Source organism: Cherax quadricarinatus, chromosome 44 (genome assembly GCF_038502225.1).
Source record: "Cherax quadricarinatus isolate ZL_2023a chromosome 44, ASM3850222v1, whole genome shotgun sequence".
Taxonomy (NCBI): Eukaryota; Metazoa; Arthropoda; class Malacostraca; order Decapoda; family Parastacidae; genus Cherax; species Cherax quadricarinatus.
Genome location: NC_091335.1, coordinates 3592435 through 3610305, shown reverse-complemented (window position 1 = coordinate 3610305; position 17871 = coordinate 3592435). Strand labels below are relative to the sequence as shown.

The 17871-nt window shown below is 39.8% G+C and overlaps 1 protein-coding gene across 5 annotated transcripts in view; it reads left to right on the top strand.

Annotated features, from left to right (window-relative positions):
* Positions 1-17871, top strand: part of LOC128697511 (maltase A2) — a 59082-nt gene that overhangs the window by 11351 nt on the left and 29860 nt on the right. For 4 of the 5 annotated variants that reach the window (XM_070093972.1, XM_070093967.1, XM_070093968.1 and 1 more), the window contains exon 6: positions 11945-11998. The exons of the other annotated variant lie outside the window; for it this stretch is intronic. In XM_070093972.1, coding sequence (XP_069950073.1) covers positions 11945-11998 — 54 coding nt within the window. The remainder of the gene's footprint in view (positions 1-11944; positions 11999-17871) is intronic. 5 annotated transcript variants of the gene reach the window in all.

The following is a 17871-nucleotide window of genomic DNA, read 5'->3' as shown; positions in this document are numbered from 1 at the left end:
ACTCTTTAACAGCATTTAGTAACTTACCACCTATTCCATATACTTGCAACATCTGCCACATTGCTCCTCTATCCACTCTATCATATGCCTTTTCTAAATCCATAAATGCAATAAAAACTTCCCTACCTTTATCTAAATACTGTTCACATATATGCTTCAATGTAAACACTTGATCTACACATCCCCTACCCACTCTGAAGCCTCCCTGCTCATCCGCAATCCTACATTCTGTCTTAGCTCTAATTCTTTCAATTATAACCCTACCGTATATTTTTCCTGGTATACTCAGTAAACTTATTCCTCTATAATTTTTACAATCTCTTTTGTCCCCTTTCCCTTTATATAAAGGGACTATACATGCTCTCCGCCAATCCCTAGGTACCTAGTTATTCTCTATAAAATGTATATTTTGTTAATATTTCCCATAAGAAATAATGTAAATCCAATTAATCCATTCCAGACACCCAAAAATATTAGCAAAAAATACATTTGATAGAGAATAACTATAATTTTACATGCAAACTAGGACGTATGAAAACCAAGATTCTACTGTAAATATAGTTTACAACAGGGACTGATACATTCCAAGACTTGGCAAATTTCACATTTCTTGACAAATGTTTATTAAAAATATGAGCTTATCACACATGTATCAAGTAATTATAATAAAGAAATGAGTCTGGTCCAAAATAACAGAGGAAAAATATAAGTTGCAAAATTGAATCATACTCCCTAAACAGGAGGGCTCCGTTTTACTGCACTTGGCTAACACAAACATTTCAAATAATATATAGATAACCCACACATAGGAGAGAGGAGCTTATGACGACTTTTGGGACCATCTACAAAGTCACAAGCTCGTCTCTCCTACGTGCGGGTTATTTGTACATTGTTCCAGTCACAATATTGTGTCTTTTTATTCTTTATTTCAAATTATACCCCCAAAAATTGTTTATATTGCTCCTGATTTTCTATTACAGTACCTGCATGCCACTTATCCATTCTCAGTTTGTTTACATCCTCCGTGAGCTCTGTGTCTCTCTCACTTATGTCTGGAAACTTTCCAAAGTTTCAAGTGCTTTAAAGTTATTGCATATTTTATATATACTACTCTGATAATTGTACTTATGTGTACCTGTACCTAAATAAACTTAGACACTGTGCTGGTGTGCAGGTACATTAAAGTCACTGAGAGTGTCTTGTTCTGTCATATACAGTGGACCCCCGCATAACGATCACCTCCGAATGCGACCAATTATGTAAGTGTATTTATGTAAGTGCATTTGTACGTGTATGTTTGGGGGTCTGAAATTGACTAATCTACTTCACAATATTCCTTATGGGAACAAATTCGGTCAGTACTGGCACCTGAACATACTTCTGGAATGAAAAAATATCGTTAACCGGGGGTCCACTGTACTCATTCTCTCGTTTACTCATTCTTTCATTTACAATGGCATCTAAGGTTAGCTTTGATAGAGGAGTCGTAAGCCTATTACTTCACATTCAAAGTTAAGCATTGTTAAACTCAGTGAACTAGGTATGTCAATAGCAATAATAATAATAATAATAATAATAATAATGTTTTTCTTTTTCGGGCCACCCTGCCTTGGTGGGACTCGGCCGATGTGTTAATAAAAAAAAAAATTACAATAATCTCTTTGGAGCATTTTAAATGTTGTGTATTACATTATTATAGACATTTTAATTAATCCATCTATGACTTTTCTATTCAGAATTATATAAGAAACACGCTACATATCATATAATCAAAAGATATGCAATCATAGTAAAACAAATTAATGGGTAGCTAGCACACCTCTGAATTTTCTTCAATAAATGCTACTCACCTCTCACCCTACATTAAGATTACAAATATTTTAAAGTAAGTAATGAGTGTACTGTATTTGCATTTTACTTTGTTTTCTTATGCCTAGTTCTATTGCTAACTTAATATGATAGTGTAAACATGTTATTAGTCATTTATATACATTTAAAGGTGAATTAAAGGGTGATTCACTTTATGGCAATTTTCATTTTATGGCAGCAGCCTGGACCCTAACTTGGTGTATAAGCAGGGCCCTCCTGTACAATTAACACAGAGTCAACATTGCAAAAATTTACATTTCTGGACTTGTTATACCAGAAATCTCTGAGTATATTACATAGGTACCAAATGACCATATACAGTAGACCCTTATATTACTTGGAGTTATTTGGCACGTTTTGGTTATTACACTACGTATTGAAAAATTGCAGCATAATTTTATGCAACATTTCTTAAAATTAACTTGTTTCCATTTGTGGGAGGGAAAAAATTTGGAGCGTTGCCCAGAGGATATTTCCCTAGCTCAGGCTGCCGCCTAGCTGTGGGTGAGACCACTGTCTCCACGGGACTGCACCAGGTTTCAAGGCAGCAAAGGAATGCTTCACCTTGCTCCTTTCGGTAATGCATCGGGATTTCAAGTGTAAGCCCATGGTTATTTACCACTCTAAGAATCCTCATACTTTGAAAGGTGTAGATAAAAACACCCTACCAGTAATTTGGACGTCAAATCAGTCAGGATGGATGGCAGAGGAAATATTTATTGACTGGTTTAAGCATCACTTTAGTCCTGAAGTCAAGTTTTACCTGCACAGCAAGAACCTTGCATTCAAGTCTCTCTTCATTTTTTATTATTCCCGTACTCATCCAGAAGCTTTGCTGGATATGACCCCACATATAAAAGTTGTATTTTTACCTCCAAATACAACTTCTTCATTACAACCACTGGATTGGGGAGTTATGAAGTCATTCAAGTGTACTATCTGTACGTCTAAAAAAAAGTTGTTTGGCGTTTGGGGGTCCCAGAAACGTAACCTATTTTCCCCATAAGTTCTGAAGTTTATATAACAGATTTATCTAACACAGCATTTTCAGGAATGTAACTACCATGTAATATGAGGGTCTACTGTACCAAAAAGAAATTAATTTGTCCAGTAACATCTAAGAAAAAAATAGAATCTAAAATTCTTTCATGTTGTTTTTCCCTATCCAGTTAACACAGTGCCAGAGCATGCCATTTAAGCATCAAAACACATACCAAAAAGAAATGAATTTGGTGAAAAAAAAAATTGATGTTAATCTACAGTACTTTTGTTTTACCCTCCCTTCTTTCTTCACCAACAACCAGTCAGCTTGTGTTTGTCTGGAATGAAGTGTACACATGATTAACCAGTGAAGATATACAGCCCTACTTTTTCTCCCTCCACCCCTGGTCCTGACTTCACGTCTGCAGCAGCTAAGGAGTGTGTTCATTTTCTTTTGTCTTCATGCATGACTCAAGGGAATGCTCATGGGATTTCCCACATCCAAATCTGTTTTCTTTCTCATATTTCCTTAGAAATTTCAATATAAACCTGTTTTGAGTGAGATTTAAAAGAAATATTGTTAAAAATCAAGTAGTGCTGGGCATGTGTCATCACATACCACATTCAGTGAATTAACTGATAGAAATGAGCCACTGTATAGAAGCAAATTTGCATAAAGCGAGGGGAAACGTGTAAAGCTATGCAGCATGTCTGTCTCCTGTTCAGCAGATGGGGGGGCTTAAGCTTCCACCATTCCTTGCGTGGAATGATACGCACTCATTAGCACCTCACAGGATTCAAAATATACTGTCTATGACATGGTTTAATCACATCAGTTAGCTGAGAGTTAAAAGGCAGGACCAGGAGCTGGCGCTCTTCCCCATTTCCCTGCAAACTCAGTTGGGTACTTACAAGTAGGTAACTAAACTGCAGATGGAAAGAGGAGTGTTGGCAGCTAGGTAGGCAGAAATGACAACATAAGGCTGGATGTTTTATCATATTTTATCATTTGTATTAGAAAAGGAATAATAATTTCCTTGAAATATATCAGAAACAAAGGAAGAGTGGTAGACTTTTGCTGTATAATTAGTTGGAGTCTTTCCTCTTTAATCTTTAATATTTTGATAATATTCATAACCTTAAGAGAGAAGAAAGTTTTTAATGCCAATAAAGCATTCTTATGACATAGAGCTCAGATTTTTTTTTTAGTTTAATTTTGAAAATGACCTTTTATTAGATACTACTTTTACAGGTACAGTGAGAATAATGCCAAGTCCTGCACATAAATTGGGGTAAATATCTTGAATGTCAGATTTATAAATATATTGAAGGGCTGCCAGTGCTGTGCATTTTCCTTAAAGTTGTCTATATACTGTACTGTAAAAAAAATCTTATTTAGTTTGTTACATCTCTCCCTTTAGGTGTAAAGATATATGATTGCATCCCTTTTCAAGGTCATTGCTATTCATTTTTCCCAAAGACTTAATATCACACATGAACCCATACTTGTCCTTAAATGGCCTTCAAGGATGGGGAAGGTACACCTTGATGTTGGTGAAGGGCTTTTGATTCAAGGAATTGGGGTTATCCTCCCCTTCCTAGAATTAAACCTAATTACCTCCCATTCCCTAGGTGCTACATGATCGCTTTTGGTTTAGTACTTACCATAACTATAATAATAATTATCCTGAAATTCCATCATTGGCCTAAATCTGTCACCAGTTTGAACAATTGTTCAATCCAGGATAAAATTAAAGCAGTTATGTGACATAAATTTTTGTGGTCACTTATGGGCTCATCAAAAGCTTTGGAAAGGCCTATGCTACATACATGCTGCTATGGGCATTTGACCTCACTGGTATCACAAATTATTCAGCAATATTTTCAGCAACTTCTGCTTTTTGACAACTCTAAACTACATATTTAAACCTGATACACCTTTCAGCAATGTCTCTGGAACCTCTTGCTGCATATTGATTCAGTATTTTGTTTTTGCTTGCTTGTCTTATTTATTTGTAAGAGAATGTCTTACCCGTACTAGCTAACTGATCTAAGAAAAGAAATGTGAATGACTACCTCAGCTAGATCATTGGCTTTAATGCAAGTCAGAGTGCCAAAGCCTGGGATTTTACGGTTGTTTTAATCCTGTCAGCAGTGGCAGCAACAGCCTAGGTGATCTGGCAGTCAATAATGATGTTTGACTTAATTATGTTTCATAACCTGATATCTATGGCACTTCTTTGCTTAGCTTGCTCTTATTCTCTTTGTTTGTCTTCTCAGTTGGCTGTCCCCAGATTGGTGTTGACGTGCTCTTCCTTAAAATCAGAATATTTTATGCTAGAATGGCTGCAGTATTATATAGCAACTATAGACATGGTAACAGTTATAAATAACATCAAACAACACTGATTAACTTACCAAATTATTTGTACTGTCCATTTGAGCCATCCACTACTCATAACATCTTCCATGTGTACTCGAGTATACGTCAGGCTTGTAAGACCAAATCATGAAGCAAAAGGTAGGGGTGGTGACCTATTTATGAGAGGTTGAAATCCTTACATATTGAGGGGACTACCACACACTAGATTCGACTACTTCGATGCATCAAGGGCAGAATTACACCTGGTCACTGTACTTCACCTTAAATGTCTATATAAATTTTATAACACCCTGTAGTTTCATTTGCACATTTTAGGCTCCAGAGAAACCTGGTCGGGGACTGTAAGGGTTCTTATCCTCCCTTCTTGTTTAAGTTGTTTTATGTTACGGTAGGTTCAGTTAGGTTAGGCTAAAGGTACTTATCCTAAATATACATATACTGTAAATAACCAAAAGCATAACAAATCCGTAAATGTGGTGGAAAAGGCCCTCTTCCCTTAGTTTAATGCATGATAGCAGATCAAGGCAGAGTTGCCGGATTGACCACTGTTCCCATCCTCAAGACTATCCAAGACAGTGGTACCCCGAGTTTCGTACAGCTCCCAGCTCGAACAGTCATGTAAGTGTATTATTGTAAGTGCTTTCGTAAGTGTATTTTTGGGGGTCTGAAATGGACTAATCTAATTTACTTTATTCCTTATGGTTACCTGGTTACCTGGAGGTTATTCCGGGGATCAACGCCCCCACGGCCCGGTCCATGACCAGGCCTCCCGATGGATCAGGGCCTGATCAACTAGGCTGTTACTGCTGGCCGCACGCAGTCCAACGTACGAGCCACAGCCCGGCTGATCCGGCACTGACTTTAGGTATCTGTCCAGCTCTCTCTTGAAGGCAGCCAGGGGTTTATTGGCAATTCCCCTAATGCTTGATGGGAGGCTGTTGAACAGTTTTGGGCCCCGGACACTTATGGTGTTTTCCCTTAGTGTACCAATGGCGCCCCTACTTTTTATTGGGGGCATTTTGCATCGCCTGCCCAGTCTTTTACTTTCGTAGGGAGTGATTTCTGTGTGCAGATTTGGGACCATTCCCTCCAAGATTTTCCAAGTGTAGATTATGATATATCTCTCCCTCCTGTGTTCCAACGAGTACAAGTCAAGTGCTTCCAAGCGTTCCCAGTAGTTAAGGTGCTTGACAGAACTTATACGTGCAGTAAAGGATCTCTGTACACTCTCTAGATCTGCGATTTCACCTGCTTTGAATGGAGATGTTAATGTACAGCAGTATTCCAGCCTAGAGAGAACAAGTGATTTGAAAAGGATCATCATGGGCTTGGCATCTCTCGTTTTGAAAGTTCTCATTATCCATCCTATCATTTTCTTTGCACGTGCGATCGTGGCACTGTTGTGATCCGTGAAAGTGAGATCCTCAGACATTACTACTCCCAGGTCCCTTACATTATTTTTCCGCTCTATTGTATGGCCGGAGTCAGTAGTATACTCTGTTCTAGTTATTATCTCCTCCAGTTTTCCATAACGGAGTAGTTGGAATTTGTCCTCATTGAACATCATATTGTTTACCGTTGCCCACTGGAAAACTTTGTTTATATCTTCTTGGAGGTTAACCGCGTCCTCAGCAGATGACAGCCTCATGCAGATCCTAGTATCATCCGCAAAGGATGATACGGTGCTGTGGTGTATATCTCTGTCTATGTCTGATATGAGGATAAGGAATAAGATGGGGGCGAGTACTGTGCCTTGTGGAACAGAGCTCTTCACTATGGCAGCCTCCGATTTAACTCTGTTGACCACTACTCTTTGTGTTCGATTTGTTAGGAAGTTGAAGATCCATCTCCCCACTTTCCCAGTTATTCCTTTAGCACGTATTTTATGGGCTATTATGCCATGATCGCATTTGTCAAATGCTTTTGCAAAGTCTGTGTATATTACATCTGCATTCTGATTTTCTTCCAGTGCATCCAAGGCCATGTCATAGTGATCCAGTAGTTGTGAGAGGCAGGAGCGACCTGCCCTGAACCCATGTTGCCCTGGATTGTGCAGATTTTGGGAATCCAGGTGATTTGCAATCCTGCTTCTTAGCACTCTTTCAAAGATTTTTATGATGTGGGACGTCAGAGCTATTGGTCTATAGTTCTTAGCTAATGCTTTGCTGCCACCTTTATGGAGTGGGGCTATATCCGTTGTTTTAAGTGACTGGAATTTCACCCATGTCCAAGCTCCTCCTCCATAGTGTACTTAGGGCACGCGAGAGGGGTTTCTTGCAGTTCTTAATGAAAACAGAGTTCCACGAGTCTGGGCCCGGGGCTGAGTGCATAGGCATGTTGTCAATGGCTTTTTCGAAATCTATCGGAGTTAGGGTAATGTCAGAAATCTGGCATACATTTATGGAGTTTTGAGGCTCATTCATGAAGAAATCATTTGGGTCGTCGATCCTCAGACCGATTAGTGGTTCACTAAACACAGAGTCGTACTGGGATTTCAATATTTCACTCATTTCCTTGTTGTCATCTGTGTAAGTCCCATCCTGTCTGAGTAAGGGCCCGATACTAGATGTGGTATTTGCCTTGTTTTGGCATATGAAAAGAAATATTTTGAATTTCTTTCAATTTCACTAATAGCTTTAAGCTCCTCCTGCCTCTCCTGGTTCCTGTAAGAGTCATTTAGCTTAAGTTCGATAGTTTCCACTTCCCTGGTCAGCGCCTCCTTTCGTGTATCAGATATTCTAGCACTCCTGAGGAGCTCAGTGACTCTTCGTCGTCTTCTGTAGAGGGAGCGTCTTTTTCTCTCCAGTTTACTCCTGCTCTTCTTCTTTCTTAGGGGAATATGCCTAGAACATGCTTTGGCTACCAGGAAGTTGATCCTTTCAAGGCACTGGTTTGGATCCATGTCATTTAAGACATCTTCCCAACATGTTTCGTTTAGGACATGGTTTACCTGGTCCCAGTTGATGTTCTTGTTGTTGAAGTTGTATTTTGTGAAAACACCTTCACAGGTACATGCATTCTGCTGATCAGGACCCCTATGCATGTACGTCTGGACTTCGATTAGATTGTGATCAGAATTAGTTGTTTTTGATATTCTTATGTTTCTTATCAGGTCCTCATTATTTGTGAAGATAAGGTCAAGTGTGTTTTCTAGTCTTGTTGGCTACACTATCTGCTGGCTTAAGGTGTGTTTTTCACAGAGACTTAGTAGCTCATGTGTGTGTGACCTTTCATCTGCGCTACCTCCGGGGATTGTTTCAGCTATAACATTATTTGCTACATTCTTCCATTTTGTATGCCTTAGGTTGAAATCACCAAGCAGTAAGATGTTTGGGGATGGAGCTGGAAGGTTTTCCAAACAGTAATCAATTTTCAGTAGCTGTTCCTTGAACTGTTGTGAGGTTGCATCTGGTGGCTTGTATACAACCACAATGACTAGGTTTTGGTTCTCGATCTTTATTGATAGAACTTCAACTACCTCATTTGTGGTGTTCAGCAACTCCGTGCAGATAAGGGACTCTTTGACATACAGGCCAACCCCCCCTTGTTGCCTGTTTTTTCTGTCGCATCTAAAAAGGTTGTAACCACTTATCCATATTTCACTGTCAAAGTGATCTTTGTGTGAGTCTCTGTGAAGGCTGCAAACATTGCATTAGACTCCTCTAGAAGTCCACTGATAAAAGGTATTTTGTTGTTGGTGGCTTAAGGCCCTGTATATTAGCAAATATGAACGAGGTTGTATTCTGTGTTTGTTGGGGGGATTTTGTTATTGGCATCAGTAGTTGTAATTCTGGAGGGCCATGGGTGGCCACTGGCTGCGCCTCCAGTCCAACAAGGCTCCAAGGTGGTGGACTATTTTTGTTATTTCCTTCCATTTTCTTTTTTCGTTTCCTGCCACTAAAATATCACCTGGAGTTGGGTTGTCGTAGCTCCTATTGTTTGTCTTGTTGGGTCTGTGCCTCCTGGTCCCTTTTAGATGGTATGCAGGGCACTCGATGTTGTAACACTGCTTCTGGAGGACCGAGGAGTGGCACATTTTTGGGTGAAAGAAAGTAAAGAAAGAAGAACGACACACTCCTTTAGACAGGAGGTCGCTACATTTTTTGGGATGGTCAAAGTTGCATGTCCCATTTTTTTCCCCTGTTATTCCATGCTTACAGATGCCCCAAGCATAATATTTGCACAAATTCACCTTTGGTTGAGAATTGTTGGGAGGTGTGTTGTCAATTTCTGCAGGTTCTGGGACTGCACTATAATCCTCAGTATCCAAGCCAGGGCCACCCCGTCCTGGATTCCATCTACTTTCCCCAGTAGAGGAAGGAGGAGACTCCTCTCCAACATCTGTACTGTGGGCCACGGTCTTGTGCAATGATGGTTGTATATTTACGGTTTTAGATGGTTGTATATTTACTGTTTTTGTGGTGGTTTTGGTAGTGTTCCTAGGAGAGTCTGGGCTGGCAGTAAGGCTGGGGGCTGGGTCTGGGTCGGCACTGGGGTTGGGGGCTGGGGCTGGGTCAGCGGCTGGGCCTGGGCCAGCACCAGCACTGTGGGTATTAGTGTTATGACTGGGGGAGCCTGGGCCAGCACCAGCACTGTGGGTATTAGTGCTATGACTGGGGGAGCCTGGGCCAGCACCAGCACTGTGGGTATTAGTGCTATGACTGGGGGGTGGGTCTGGCTTAGCACCATGTGGGTGACTAGATAGTTTCAAGTCATCTGTTGTGGTATGGACATTCTGCATTTTTTGATACACTATCTCTTGCTCCCATGTTTTATATATTTTTGGTAGACTATCCAAGAGGTCATCCTTGTTTTCTTGATTATTTTTATCATTTATTACTCTCCTTAGTACCTTTCTGATACCTGCCCAAAGTTCTACATCTTTATTGCACAACCAGAAACACCTTGCTAGTTCGAGGTCATTTTTTGAGGCTGTATTTAGTCTAGTACAAGAGATATGGTGTTTGGAAGAGCATAGGTTGCATGTGATTCTGGATTTCCTTCAAAGGATTTTTTTACATGTCCCACAGATATGCTGTGCTGACATCCTGTCTGTATCCTACTACACTCTGTATGCCACGGAAGAAAACTGATTTCCACTTTACCTTTCTCTTGCTGGTGCCAGTAATATGCAAGATGTATTTATACGAACCAAGTTTGCAGTATGTGGGTGGTGGTGTAGGGTGGGTGGTGGGTGTAGGGTGGGTGTGAGCTGGGCAGGACTTGCCCACACTGCCACACTTCACTATTTTTTTTTTTTTTTTTTTTTTTTTTTTACTATTATTATTATTATTATTATTATTTAAATTCCTTTTATGTAGTGCTGTACACTATTTATCTCAAGGATATACACTGTATTCTTTCAAAATACACTTTTCACTGCGCTATACTGGGATCATTGTTTTATTATTTACACAGCAGCTAGGCTTACGCTAACTTTCCCCTACACTTCTAAGGAAAAGATTATTTCCTGTTTAGTAGAGGTATGGGAACAAATTCGTTCGGTAACAGCACTCAAACAGCCTTCTGGAATGAATTAGTATGGCCAAAACTCGGGGTACCAATGTATTTAATTTCTTTTTTCAGTTTATTAATATGAAATGTGAATCATATTTGCATAGGATGATGTAAACTTTATGATTCAATTTATTATGAGGTGGGGTGAGTGCTGAAGGTAATTGCATGGGAAGAGTGGGTGAGTCAGGAGAGGAAAAAAAAAGTGTCACCCAACAGTCCCACCATCCTTCCTCCCTCAACCAACCATCATTCCAGTCTGCCAACCATTGACATATAGTACACATGAATAAGCACATGGACAAACAGAACAGTACAAATTAATCTTCAAAACAGAAACAGCAAAAGACAAAAATAAGTTTAGACACAAAGTAGCAGATTATGAAGTCTTGTTAAAGTGTGGTTCCAGCCTAAGAAGGGTACCATTAGTGTGAGAAATGATAGTCTTCTCACTTCACCAAAGATAGTGTTCCCATGAGTGAAACTACTATACAGTATTAGTGTTGTGGATATTTTACTGAGTGTGATATTAGTTTCCCATGATGCTACTGAGTGTGGAAGCTACTTTGAAGGACCAAATATTTAATACAACTTATACAGACCTAGCAAACATCAATGACATACTAGAAAGCCCCTGATTTTGCAGAGCTTTTGGGCAACTTAGGTTAATTTTGTCCCTAGGATGCAACCCACACCAGTCAGCAAATACATACTTGCTCAGAAAGCATAGAAAAATATAGGAAAATTTGCAAAGATTCTGAATGATATGTGGTCCTTGAGAGCAGCTTCCACACTCACTAGCATCATGGGAAACTAATGCCACCATTCTCCAGATAATGAGAATAATGAACACCTTATCATTGAAGAAACATTACTTAAGATTTTCATTGTATTTTCTCCTCGGAAAAATGTTATGCTTCATGTGGTGGTGAGGAAAAGATTTCATTTAAGCAATGCATTAAGTGCCATATCTGAACTGTAAATGCTTCACTAATATATTCCTGCTGTTGATAGACATGATTTTTATTGTGCTCCTTTTCAAGTTATGTTTCTACATTTGTGGTATACAGTTCAAGGTTTCTTCATAACTTTGAACCCCAAATGGTTGCATTGGTTTTCTTGTGTCTGGTACTAAGTATAATGTTTATATCTACCTGCAATGCATGTCATATTATTCACAGTGTGTTTCTTCCCCAGCATGATCCTCTTGACATATTTGTGGATGTGAAGGATATCACAAACAAAATTCAGGTAATTTGTTCTTTGAAGACTTGACAGTTTTAATTGGGATTAAATAATCTACTGTCTCTGCCTAGTTAGTAGGCTGTGGGTTTGCTATGAGAAATAGCATAGATGTATATGGCTTGTAATTTCAACATGACAATAATAACTATTACATGTGCATGAAATTATCTTGTAAGCTATTATGTATTTTATTTGCAAATTTATTTTCTTCCTTCTTATGCCTAATTTTAACAGAGAGCAATTATAATTAAATTTAATAGCACTCTTATTTAAAACATTTAGTGTGTGTTTGGAAAACTATTTGCTAGTAGCAAAAATATAAGTGATCACAACAATTTTATTTTGACTAGTAATGCTGAATGTATTAATAGACAGTCCACTTTATAACAAGTCTCATGTACACACATGTACATGAATGTAAGTGCACTGTACATTCATGTACAGTGCACTTACATTCATGTACAGTATGTCTCATAAAGTGTTAGGTGTTACCAAATCTCTACCTCTTCTTTCATTCAGTATTTTTTTTCCTTCATTCTGAGCTTGTCTTCCCATCACAGGACAGTATTAATGGTGGTAATGATAGGTAACTGGAATACAGTTTAAATTTGTCACATTACACAGTCTTGCTACACTCCCACAAGACTTTCATGAAATGCTAATTTGCTGCTGAAATAAATAAAGCTTAGATACATATTTATGCTAAGCTTGTCATATCTGCATGAATACAGTGCTAATAGCCATAGATGTTACAGCACCTTTATCAAGCAAAAAAAAAAAAAAAAAAAAAAAAAAAAAAGAAGGTGCATGAGTTACTGTTTTCTTTTTCATCATTGACAGATAATTGCATGTAGACTATTCTGTTTGTGTAGTTAAGTGCTGTGAGTGATGCACATCTATGACCCTGCTGGAGCCTCCCTGTGTGTGTTACAGTATTAGCAACTCCAAAGGTATAGTATATATCACAAGGCTTTCCCATCATTTTTCTGTTTTTTTCATTCATGGTTCTTGATGTATATATATTAGTCAGATGTGTTTTTATTCTTTTCTTCTTAAATTTGTAATTTTCATTACCAGATGTAAACTAGTGGTAAGTTTTTAAATTTCTTTCTGTGGTGGTTAATTTAGTTGCAGGGAAGATTTTCTTCATGACTATTATTACATTCATGGAGAAGTGCTAAATATGTATTCCCTTTGTGACATAATTATAATTAATATTATTTATTAGGAAGATTCGTAGCCTGAGAGTGACGTTGGTGACTGGTGTTGTTAATTAAGATCATCAGGTTGAGCTTACAGACTACACATTCTGTTTAGCCTAGAGAACGAATGGATTTGTCAGTTAAAAACAGAGTAGGGGAGTTAGTAGATGGGGAGCTGGAGGTATTGGGTAGATGGCGGGAATATTTTGAGGAACTTTTAAATGTCGATGAAGTAAGGGAGGCAGTAATTTCATGCACTGGTCGGGGAGGTACAAGATCTTTTAGGAGTGAAGAAGACCAGGATGTGAGTGTGGGGGAGGTGCGTTACTCATTATGTAGAATGAAAGGAGGTAAAGCAACTGGAACTGATGCTATTATGACAGAAATGTTAAAAGCAGGGGGGGGGGGGATATAGGGTTGGAGTGGTAGGTATTTTGTTTAATAAATGTATAAAAGAGGGGAAGGTACCTAGGGATTGGTAGAGAGCTTGTATAGTTCCTTTATATAAAGGGAGGGAGGACAAGAGAGATTGTAAAAATTATAGGGGAATAAATTTACTGAGTATACCAGGAAAAGTGTAGGGTAGGGGATGTGTAGATCAAGTGTTTACATTGAAGCATATATGTGAACAGTATTTAGATAAAGGTAGGGAAGTTTTCATTGCATTTATGGATTTAGAAAAGGCATATGATAGTGTGGATAGGGGAACAATGTGGCAGATGTTGGAAATATATGGAATAGGGAGTAAGTCGTCCTCGAAAAGGTTGGAAGGAAGGGGTAACGGAGGTTTTGTGGGCGAGGGGCTTGGACTTCCAGCAGGTGTGCATGAGCGTGTTCGATAGGAGTGAATGGAGACGAATGGTATTTGGGACCTAACGATCTGTTGAAGTGTGAGCAGGGTAATATTTAGTGAAGGGATTCAGGGAAACCGGTTATTTTTATATAGCCGGACTTGTGTCCTGGAAATGGGAAGTACAATGCCTGCACTCTAAAGGAGGGGTTCGAGATATTAGCAGTTTGGAGGGATATGTCGTGTATCTTTATAAGTATGTGTTTTATTTTTTTTTTTTTTTTTTATTATCACACTGGCCGATTCCCACCAAGGCAGGGTGGCCCGAAAAAGAAAAACTTTCACCATCATTCACTCCATCACTGTCTTGCCAGAAGGGTGCTTTACACTACAGTTTTTAAACTGCAACATCAACACCCTTCCTTCAGAGTGCAGGCACTGTACATCCCATCTCCAGGACTCAAGTCCGGCCTGCTGGTTTCCCTGAACCCCTTCATAAATGTTACTTTGCTCACACTCCAACAGCACGTCAAGTATGTCAATGGAGGAGGAGGAGGGGGAGGAGGGGAGGAAGAGGAGGAGGAGGAGGAGGAGGAGGGAAGGAAGAGGAGGAGGAGGAGGAGGAGGAGGAGGAGAAGAGGAGGAGGAGGAGGAAGAAGAAGATGTAATAATATTGTTCCCTTGAAGCAAGAAAAAAAAAAGTCCACCCCATGACAGTGACAAGATAAGGGGAGATAACATCTGATAAGAGCTGACTTTGATGAGCGTAAAGGAGGGTAATATTACATGACCATCGCCTCCCTTTGTTTTTGCTGGTACACAAACATTTCTGTCTGTCTATTTGTCTGTCTGTCAAGCTCCCTGTCTGTCCATCTAGCTCTCTGTCTCAGAGAGAGCCACAAGACTGTGTCATCACGTTTACTCACATCTTCAAGCAGAGTATAGCACTTTGTCTGGATTTCTTGGGTTATCCTAGGTAATTTACACTATGTATACTTGTATTTATGTGTACCTGTGAGACAGAGATAGGCAGACAGAAAGAGAGACAGATTGAAAGATATAGAATGAGGGAGAAAGATAATTAGATAGAATGGAGGAGGGGAAGCAGCATCCCACCCCATTGTTTTGACAGGGGTAGGGGTAGTGACTAATGAGATAATATGTCACTTTGACAGCTGCGGACTTCTGACTCAAAACAATTATAAGCCACACACTCGCACACAAGGAGGAGGAGGAGAAGGAGGAGGAGAAGGAGGAGAAGGAGGAGAAGGAGGAGAAGGAGGAGGAGGAGGAGAAGGAGGAGAAGGAGGAGAAGGAGGAGAAGGAGGAGAAGGAGGAGAAGGAGGAGAAGGAGGAGAAGGAGAAGGAGGAGAAGGAGGAGGAGGAGAAGGAGGAGGAGAAGAAGGAGGAGAAGAAGGAGGAGAAGAAGGAGGAGAAGAAGGAGGAGAAGAAGGAGGAGAAGAAGGAGGAGAAGAAGGAGGAGAAGAAGGAGGAGAAGGAGGAGAAGAAGGAGGAGAAGAAGGAGGAGAAGAAGGAGGAGAAGAAGGAGGAGAAGAAGGAGGAGAAGAAGGAGGAGAAGAAGGAGGAGAAGAAGGAGGAGGAGAAGAAGGAGGAGGAGAAGGAGGAGGAGGAGAAGGAGGAGGAGAAGAAGGAGGAGGAGAAGAAGGAGGAGGAGAAGGAGGAGGAGAAGAAGGAGGAGAAGAAGGAGGAGAAGAAGGAGGAGAAGAAGGAGAAGAAGAAGGAGAAGAAGAAGGAGAAGAAGAAGGAGAAGAAGAAGGAGAAGAAGAAGGAGAAGAAGAAGGAGAAGAAGAAGAAGAAGAAGAAGGAGAAGAAGAAGAAGAAGAAGAAGAAGAAGAAGAAGAAGAAGAAGAAGAAGAAGAAGAAGAAGAAGAAGAAGAAGAAGAAGAAGAAGAAGAAGAAGAAGAAGAAGAAGAAGAAGAAGAAGAAGAAGAAGAAGAAGAAGAAGAAGAAGAAGAAGAAGAAGAAGAAGAAGAAGAAGAAGAAGAATTGTTTGTTTGTGTAAACAAGTTTTGTAAACAATATATTGATAATTATGTTTGTGTGCTTATTGTGTTGTATACAACGAGTGTATATATATACATTGCACCTTACTTTGGTCTCATAGGCCACATAAGTTATGTGAAAAAATAAAATAGTGAAAAAAACAACAAACCTTCAAATACAAGTAAACTAAAGTTTACCGGGTGAGCGGCAGTCGCCGCTGTTGCCATACGCGGCTCATTTTCTGCAAACTTCACGGCTCTATATCTCGGTAAGTACCAATGGCAAAATTTTTTTTTTTGGGACTAAAACACTCAGAAAAATAATCTTAACATTTTCATAAGAAAAAATAATTTTTTTTTTTTTTGAATATTTGGCGACATAGAATGACAGTTTCAGAGAGGGCCCTGAAACAGTCAAAGGGTTAAAAACCATTCGTCTCCATTCACTCCTATCAAACACGCTCACGCACGCCTGCTGGAAGTCCAAGCCCCTCGCACACAAAACCTCCTTTACCCCCTCCCTCCAACCTTTCCTAGGCCGACCCCTACCCCGCCTTCCTTCCACTACAGACTGATACACTCTTGAAATCATTCTGTTTCGCTCCATTCTCTCTACATGTCCGAACCACCTCAACAACCCTTCCTCAGCCCTCTGGACAACAGTTTTGGTAATCCCGCACCTCCTCCTAACTTCAAACTACGAATTCTCTGCATTATATTCACACCACACATTGCCCTCAGACATGACATCTCCACTGCCTCCAACCTTCTCCTCGCTGCAACATTCATCACCCATGCTTCACACCCATATAAGAGTGTTGGTAAAACTATACTCTCATACATTCCCCTCTTTGCCTCCAAGGACAAAGTTCTTTGTCTCCACAGACTCCTAAGTGCACCACTCACCCTTTTCCCCTCATCAATTCTATGATTCACCTCATCCTTCATAGACCTATCCGCTGACACGTCCACCCCCAAATATCTGAATACATTCACCTCCTCCATACTCTCTCCCTCCAATCTGATATCCAATCTTTCATCACCTAATCTTTTTGTTATCCTCATAACCTTACTCTTTCCTGTATTCACTTTTAATTTTCTTCTTTTGCACACCCAACCAAATTCATCCACCAATCTCTGCAACTTCTCTTCAGAATCTCCCAAGAGCACAGTGTCATCAGCAAAGAGCAACTGTGACAACTCCCACTTTGTGTGATTCTTTATCTTTTAACTCCATGCCTCTTGTCAAGACCCTCGCATTTACTTCTCTTACAACCCCATCTATAAATATATTAAACAACCACGGTGACATCACACATCCTTGTCTAAGGCCTACTTTTACTGGGAAATAATTTCCCTCTTTCCTATGTACTCTAACTTGAGCCTCACTATCCTCGTAAAAACTCTTCACTGCTTTCAGTAACCTACCTCCTACACCATACACCTGCAACATCTGCCACATTGCCCCCCTATCCACCCTGTCATATGCCTTTTCCAAATCCATAAATGCCACAAAGACCTCTTTAGCCTTATCTAAATACTGTTCACTTATATGTTTCACTGTAAACACCTGGTCCACACACCCCCTACCTTTCCTAAAGCCTCCTTGTTCATCTGCTATCCTATTCTCCGTCTTACTTTTAGTATGTGTATATGCTTCTAAACTGTTGTGTTTTGAGCACCTCTGCAAAAACAGTGATTATGTGTGAGTGAGGTGAAAGTGTTGAATGATGATGAAAGTATTTTCTTTTTGGGGAGTTTCTTTCTTTTTGGGTCACCCTGCATCGGTGGAAGATGGCCGACTTGTTAAAAAAAAAAAAAAAGGTAGTAAGTTACTAAATGCTGTTAAGAGTTTTTATGAGGATAGTGAGGCTCAGTTTAGGG